The 8,141-nt window shown below is 55.9% G+C and overlaps 1 protein-coding gene across 2 annotated transcripts in view; it reads right to left on the bottom strand.

The window, feature by feature from the left end:
• Window positions 1-5,718, bottom strand: part of LAD1 (ladinin 1) — an 18,614-nt gene extending 12,896 nt beyond the window's left edge. Inside the window, exon 1 of one of the 2 annotated variants that reach the window (XM_017499423.2) lies at window positions 5,390-5,718. In XM_017499423.2, coding sequence (XP_017354912.1) covers window positions 5,390-5,427 — 38 coding nt within the window. In that variant the 5' untranslated portion in view covers window positions 5,428-5,718. The remainder of the gene's footprint in view (window positions 1-5,389) is intronic. The other variant, XM_037728167.1, reaches the window with a different exon arrangement.
• Window positions 5,719-8,141: the final 2,423 nt, after the last annotated feature.

The following is an 8,141-nucleotide window of genomic DNA, read 5'->3' on the forward strand; positions in this document are numbered from 1 at the left end:
TTTTTTAAATGAGCAAACAAAGGAGAGTGAAGGTCTGAGAGGGCTGAAGAGACTGACTGCCTGGGCATGGTGGCTCAGGCCTGTAATCCCAGCACTTTAGGAGGCCAAGGTGGGAGGCTAGGAGTTTGAGACCAACTTGAGCAACAAAGTGAGTCCCCCATCTCTATATAAGAAAAAAAAGAAAGGAGACTGATGAAGTTGTCCTGCCGTGAAGGAAACAACCACAGGACAGGGTGTCTTTCATCTCCAGTGCCCAGCACGGCGCCTGGCACCAGCAGGGGTGACAAATGTGGAAGAGCAAGTAAGTGTCCATTTCAGGCGCGCTGGGCTCTCCTCCTGTCTAGGAATTGCCAAACCTCTGCCTGGATGCTGAGGCGCACAAAGCCCACGCCTCCCCAAAAGGCAATCTGCCAGGCAAAGGCAATCACCATGGGAAAGGAGGTGTCTTTGGAGGAGAACCTTTCAGACCCTCCCAATTCTGCCAGCAGGGCAGCTCTTCCTGGTGAGAACCTCAATCCCTCCTGTCGGTCACACCTCTACTTCCTCAGGGGAGATGGAGTGGGGCCCAAATCCAGCTTTCCCCCTTTGACCCTGGCCATGGAACTAAAACAAGATTCCCCTGGGCCTCTGCAGGACTCCTGTGAGCTCTGGGTATTTGTAGATTGAACATTCACTGTTCCTTCATCCTTCATTCACTACACACAAACTGATGCTCTCTTACGAGGCAGGCTCCAAAGTCCCACCTGTCCTCGGTTTTCTTATTTAGACTCAGAAATGCCAACTTCTGCTGGCTTACATGTGAGGCCACATCTCCAGCTCCCTGCTTCTCTGGATACACCCTTGTCCCTTGTCCACAGTCTGGAAACAGCTCTGCCCCCCAAAGCTGAAGGATCCATATACTGGGGAAAGTGACCCACTAAGCCCAAAGTGCCTCTCCCCTGACCACACCCACAGCTGGCGGAGGTGGAGCCTCCAGGATTCCTGGGTCTTGAGCCACCCAGCCCCCACATGCCACTCTCAGCCCTTGGGGAAGTGACCTATTTATCCTCCTGTGAGGATCGAGATGGTGCATGAACACTCAGAGCCTGGTCTCCTTGGAAATGATTCTCTCCCCAGGTTGGTCCTGGGGGTCTCCAGGGCTGGGCTGCAGGACTCAGAATCCAGGTAACCTTGAGGGTCCCCAAGCTTTATACTAAGACCCCACAGCTCACCCAAGATGATGTGGCCACGACCCTTGCTGCTTGGGAAGCATGGGGCTGCATTCAACCCTGACACCTGGCAAAAAATGAGCTCCTTCAGCAGCACCACCCAACCCTGGGGAGAAATATTATCTCCAGTAAGCACAAGTTATGAGAATAAAAATGGACCAGACGGAAGGGCAAAGGACAGTTCCCAGGAGGAGCCTCAGTGGGTGCAGCTGTTGAAACTCCAGTAATAAAAAACTGAGGACTCAAAACAGCGCTGGACGCTTGCTGAACATGGTGAATATGAATAAATCAATAACTAAAGGGATAAGGCGGGGAGTGAGCCCTCTAATGTGGAGTGCTTGCTCTAACAGCAGGAACTGTTCTAATATCCCTAGCATTCATCTTTAAAACAACTGGCCAGGCGTGGTGGCTCACGCCTGTAATCCCAGCACTTTGGGAGGCCAAGGCAGGCAGATCACTTGAGGCCAGGAGTTCAAGACCAGCCTGGGCAACATGGTGAAACCCCATCTCTACTAAAAAGAGAAAAAATTAGTTGGGTGTGGTGGTGCATGCCTGTAATCCCAGCTACTTGGGGGGCTGAGGCATGAGAATCACTCAGAACCCAGGAGGTAGAGGTTGCAGTGAGCCAAGATTGTGCCACTGCACTCCAGCCTGGGTGACAGAGTGAGACTCTGTCCATCTCGTATATAAAGAAACTGAGGCTCAAAAGAGTTAACAACTTTTCCAAGATCCCACAGCTAATAAAAACAAGAAACCAAGATTTAAACCTATATCAGCCTCTCAAAATCACCTACCCTTAACCATGATACCAAGTGCCAGAAAAGGATGTCCAGGGAGGGCTGGCCCTAACCCGAGTGAGCTCAATGGCTCAACATTTGGAGGAGGAAACAGAAGGCCAAGAGGGCATCTGAAGGTGTGCTATTCCCCACCCAGGGACAGGCTGGGCCCAAGGGCACGGCCTGGGAAGGTAGAGGTTTGGGGAAACCCCATGGCCAGTGCAACACTGACCTTCGAGCCCCAGAGCCAGGCTCAGGGTGAAACCTGCAGAGGTTTGGGGAAACCCCATGGCCAGTGCAACACTGACCTTTGAGTCCCAGAGCCAGGCTCAGGGTGAAACCTGGGGAGGCTCAGCTGCTCCTACTAGCTGAGGGCACAGCCCCAGACAGCTGCCCACCACTCCTTCCTTCTCAACACTTCCCCACCTGCTGCCTTCATCTGGGGACACACATCCGTCTCTGTGATGCCACATAATGCTGCTATCCTCCCCACTCCAGACTTTAACTCCATCCTCTGGGGATGGGGATCCTCTTTTCCTCTTAAATAATTCTAAAGGACATTCTGCCCTGCTACCCGCTAGAGAGCTTGTCTGTGCCAGGAATTTTCTTCCTGCAGTCTAAATTCCATGTATTCTGCAGCAACTGACGGCAGGGATTTAAGTGAAGTGTTTGTTAAAAGTCACGTTTAACAGTAGAACCCATTTTCCCAAATTGAATCACAGATAGAAGCCCATTATACAGCAGATCAAGGCTCAGCTGCTCTGCCTACAGCTGGGAGAGGGTGAGAAGGCTGTCCCAGAAGCATTTTGTGGAACCCTGGGGCTCAAGGAGCATAATTTGCAAATCTTGGGGGCTGAGGTTAGGGAAGGGAGGGCAGAGGAGAGATGGGGGTGGGCATGGCCATGACCTTGGCCAATCTTCTGCAGCTGAGCAGGGCAGGCCTCAGGCTCCCCTTCTCCATGGTCACTGTGGGGGGGTCACTGAGGTCTCTTCCAGCCCCAAAGTTCTAGGGAGAGGTGTCGGAAGAACCCAGGGCAATGATTGGAGGTAGGAGGGCGGCTCAAGGCCCAAGCAGGGAAATGATTAACCACTGGCTGTTCAGTCCCAGGCACTCTCCAATCCACCCCTCACCCCCTGCAGACAGGCCTGGCCCAGCCTCACTGGTCACCAGGCCAGTCCAGGGAGAAAAGGACAAGGCCTCTGACCAGGGCACCCAGCCAGCCAGCTCCCACTGCCCCATCCCAGGACTGGCAGACTTGAATTTCTGCTTCATGCCAAGGATGGGCTGCAGGCTGGCCCCCAGCTACCCACCCACCTCCCCACCTGGGATGACGCTGTCACACCCTAGCACGGTCCTCCCCAGCCCAGGAGGCTCCGTTGACAGTGACTCACAGCCCTTTCCTGCCTGCCCGCTGAGGCTTGTTGTTCACCCAGGGAGCAGAGCGGGAGCGGTCCTCTGTTCCAGGTGCCTCATCAGGGTGACTGTTGGCAGCAGCTGCATCTGCCCACGGGGCTCTATGAGGGCTGGGACCGGGCAGGGAGGGCCGGCCAGGGGCCCCAGTGGCAGGACTGGTTCCCCAGGGCCTCCCTAGCACTTACCCTGGACATCTCATGGGAACTTGGCTGCAACCACATGAGGCCATGTCCATCTGAGCAGTGGACAAGCTTAGGCCAGACCTTGCTCCCATTTCCAAAGTTCCGGTGCCCCAGCTGCCTCCCCCCCACACACCCCCTATGCATATCCAGGCCTGCTTTCAGACACAAAATCACATATATCCCACCAGACTATGAACTTCTCAGGAAGGAGTGTCTGGTTTGTATTTTCAACCCAATGCACAGTACTGAGGTCTTCAATAAACATTTAAACTGAACACACACAGACTGACAAGCTCAAGACTCAGCCACACAAGAACCAACTCCCCACGCAGATGTCTCATCCCTTCATAGGCCATAAACACATGTGTCCACACGTACCCCCCCAACACACACACACATAAGCATACATTCATAGGCACAGGTAGGCCCACATCTAGAAGCAAAGACACTCCCACATCAACCCCCAGGCACACTGACCCACATGCAAAGTCCAAGACCTTGACTCCTCAGCAGCACCTTCAGCACAGACCTTCCTCTGTAGTAGCCTGGGTTTCTCTTCCAGAGCACTGAGTTCCCTCCATTCGTGGGGCTTACCTTTTCCCCTCTCTAGACCCCATGGGCTTCCTGCAAAGGGGTTAATGGGCAGCTGTGTTTCAGAGCATGGTGAGGTCTTGAAGGTCTGGGGAGGTAGCCCCCCAGCCCCCAGGGATGAGCTGCCGTGGAGAGGCTAATCCTGAGACAATGAGGTAGTTCTGGAGTCCTTAAAGGAGGGCAGGAGTGGGGTAGAGGAAGCCCTAGAGCACTGGAAAAACCTGTGAAAGATGCCCTGATGGGGAAGGCCTGCAGGACCCAGACACTGGAGGGTGCTGATCTGCACCTGCAGAGAGAGCCCTGGCTCAAGACCCAAATGCCCACCTGGGAGGGGCCAAGAGGCCAGTGTCTGCCTGGCTAGAAAGAGATCAAAGGAGCAGGCTTCAGCGCTGGGCTATTCCTCCAAGATGGGGGAGGGAGGCTCCAGGTGGAGGAGTGAAGTGAAGATGCTCACAGGGGGCCTTCTTGGGAGAGGTGTGGGGTCGCTCCAAGCGGGGTCGCTAGAGGTCACCAATTTCCACGAGGGGTGCTGCCTTCTGAACACCCACTTTCCCCAGGCCTCTCTGACCCTGATGGGATGTCCGGCAGGCAGGGATAGGATGCCTCATCCCCTGACCCTTTAGGGACCAGTGTACAAATACAGAATGCAGCAGCACAGATGGGGATGGCAGCTATCTTAAGGTTCCCTGCCCAGACGCCACCCCAAAATGCCATGCTGAGATTTTGAGCCTCCTTAGTGGAAAACGGGTCTGTTTCCCTCAAGTCCTCTTCACTGACCCCTCCAAGGCGGCGCTGCCTGCTCCCACTCCCAAGAAGGGCTGTAGGACACCTCCCAGGGGTCCTCTCTGCCAGAGACAGGGGGGCAGTGACGGAGGCTTCTCTCAGGAATGAGGCTTGGAGGTTACTTCTGAACACCTCCACAATCCCCCAAATCGTTCCTTCCCGCCCCCACCTTCCACAGGGGGGCCAGACCCCAGGGGGCGTCATTGATCCCCAAGCACCCAGTGTAGAGCCTCAGGCCCGGAAGGGAGAAGACCCACCCTGTAATCTCAGGGGTCCCGAGTTTGGCCCCAGTCCTGTCTCCCGCGAGTCTCAGCAAGACCAGGGTCCGGCTTCGGTGCCAGGGTCCCAGGCCAGGAGGAGGCCGGTGCCCGGGGAGAGGAGACCCAAAGGCGCGCCGCGGAACCCGTGCCCCGCCCGGCTCCCTCCGGCGCTCACCTGGACAGCGCGGACCAGTCCTTCCTGCTGACAGCCATGCTGCAGGAGCCCCGCGTGGCCGCCCGCGCCCCGCCGGCCGCCGCCTCACCTGGCGCCCCTCCCCCGCCCGCCCAGGTGGGGTCACATGGCCGCTTATCTCACCCCCGCGCGCCCCGGCCGCGCTCCGATTTGCCGACCCGGGAGCGGCCTCTGGGGTGTGGGCGTCCCAGACAAAGCCGCATTGATCGCAGCCCAGGCCGGCCGGGCCGCGAGGCTGCAAGCGCTGGGTGGAACGTCGGAGTGGTCGCGGGACCGACGGACGGACGCCCGGGGCCGGCGTGGAGCTGGTCGGCTGCCCCGGGCGAGGGCGGGTGACTTCCTGCTCGGAACCAGTCGGACCAGCTTGGCGCTGGGCCGCCTCCTCGCGCGGTGTCGCGGCCCGGGGTGCCGGGGAGCTGGGCTGGGGGCAAGAAGCTGAGCGGAAAAGTTAGCGCAGGTACCGTAATCTCGGGTCTAGAGCGCCTGCGCCTTCTGGGCTCCTTCCCGGGGAGCGCCCTCCCAACTCCCGGGCTTCAGAACCCCCACCCCGGGCCCACCGCCCCAGTAGGCCTCGCTGAGATGAACCGGGCATTGCTTTCTGAGCAGCACGCAAAGCATACCCCTGGTAGAGTCCACCCCACCCAAAGGGAGAATCTTAGACTCAATTCAGCAAACATTTGTGTGCCCACAGCCTGAAAGCACAAATATGTCAAAGGCACTGTCCTTGCTCTCTGATACTGGACTTTGGGCTGGAGTGGCAGGGTGTATAATAAGGGCAGAGGAAGCTCAGCTTTTCTCCCCCGAGGAAATATTAAACACAGATATCTAGGACTCGAATTTTGGAGCACCATGAGAGAGCTCAGGCACCCTCGGCACCACCTGGCTCCCTTCAGGTGCGCATTTAGGCTGGCGCGGTGCCAGGTGCTTTCTATCCAGGACCAGCCTCAGGTGGGCTGAGAGAGGGTCAGGGCCTGAGCATGAGGATTCTTATCTTCCCTGATGGATCTGAACTGCAGGGTCGGCGCAGCTGCAGTTCCTGCCCTGAGAGGAAGGAGGCACAGCCCCCAGGGCCGGGATGAGAAGATCAAAAGGGAGCCGAGGCAGCACTGCCCAGCCTCAGCCTTCCAGGCTTCCAGCGCTAAGGTCTCATGGCGAAGGGCAAGCCAGCTGCCGGGCAGAAGCCTGGAAACACACACACACAGCCTGTTGAGATTCCTCCTCCCAAAGTACCCCCTCCTCCAGGGAGCCTTCCTTCTTGGCATAGGAAGAGCAGGAGGAGATCCAGGGCATGAGAACTGGACTGGTAACCTGCACACTTGACTTTAAGCTCTGATTCTGACATTTGTGAACTTGGTGCAAACTGCCTCAGTTTCCTCCTCTGTGGAGTGGGAGTGATGGTACCTTGCTCTGCTTCCTTCCAGGTTGTGGAAATCAAATGAGTTCCCTGCTAGTGACACTGGAGGGAGCAGATGAACATTGACAAGACCCCAGGGAGTTCTGAGCAGAGGCCAAGGCAGGCCCTGGAGCAGTTTGCTTTTTCCAGGGAAAGAGAAAGAGGGAACGGCAAAAGTCTAGATCCCTGGATCCTCTGACCCTGGGGCCTGACACTGTCAGGGAAGCTCCTGTCTCCCTGGGGACCTACTGAATGTTCTTCCCATCACTGGTCAGTGATGGCACCTCAACACAGGAAGAAAAATAGTCCTATGAAGTCATTTGAAGTCATGCCAGGGACACTTCATGAAGCCAGGGAACAGTCCAGTTTCTAAAAGCCCAAATTCTAATAGTCTCTACAGATATAAAATCCCCAAGACATGGAAGGTTTGTAGGCAGACAACTCTAGAAGTAAGGAAAAGTGAATGACATACATGTTAGTGCCCAGAAAGTTCCTTAAGGGCAAGCATTGTACATTTACTGGACACTTTTTTTTTTTGGAGCCAGAGTTTTGCTCTTATTGCGCAGGCTGGAGAGCAATGGCTCGACCTTGGCTCACTGCAACCTTTGCCTCCCAGGTTCAAGAGATTCTCCTGCCTCAGCCTCCCTAGCAGCTGAGATTACAGGCATGTGCTACCATGCCCAGATAATTTTGTATTTTTTTAGTAGAGATGGGGTTTTTCCATGTTGGTTAGGCTAGTCTTGAACTCCTGACCTCAGGTGATCTGCCCACCGTGGCCTCCCAAAGTGCTGGCATTACAGGCGTGAGCCACCATGCCCGGCCTTATGGGATACTTTCTGCCAGCTGCCGTGCTTGGTGCTGAACCAGTGCATCCATTTCCTGGGGCTACTGTGACAAAGTGCCACAAACTGGGTGGTTTTAACAACAGAAATTTACTCTCTCACAGTTCTGAAGGTTAGAAGTCAGATCAAGATGTGAGCAGAGGCTGGGCGCGGTGGCTCAAGCCTGTAATCCCAGCACTTTGGGAGGCCGAGGCGGGTGGATCACAAGGTCAAGAGATCGAGACCATCCTGGTCATCATGGTGAAACCCCGTCTCTACTAAAGCTACAAAAAATCAGCTGGGCATGGTGGTGCGTGCCTGTAATCCCAGCTACTCAGGAGGCTGAGGCAGGAGAATTGCCTGAACCCAGGAGGCGGAGGTTGCGGTGAGCCGAGATCGTGCCATTGCACTCCAGCCTGGGTAGCAAGAGCAAAACTCAGTCTCAAAAAAAAAAAAACAAAAAAAAAGAGATGTGAGCAGAGCCAGGCTCTCTCCAAAGGCTCCAGCGGAGAGTCCTTCC

Source organism: Cebus imitator, unplaced genomic scaffold (genome assembly GCF_001604975.1).
Source record: "Cebus imitator isolate Cc_AM_T3 unplaced genomic scaffold, Cebus_imitator-1.0 Scaffold257, whole genome shotgun sequence".
NCBI classification, from domain to species: domain Eukaryota; kingdom Metazoa; phylum Chordata; class Mammalia; order Primates; family Cebidae; genus Cebus; species Cebus imitator.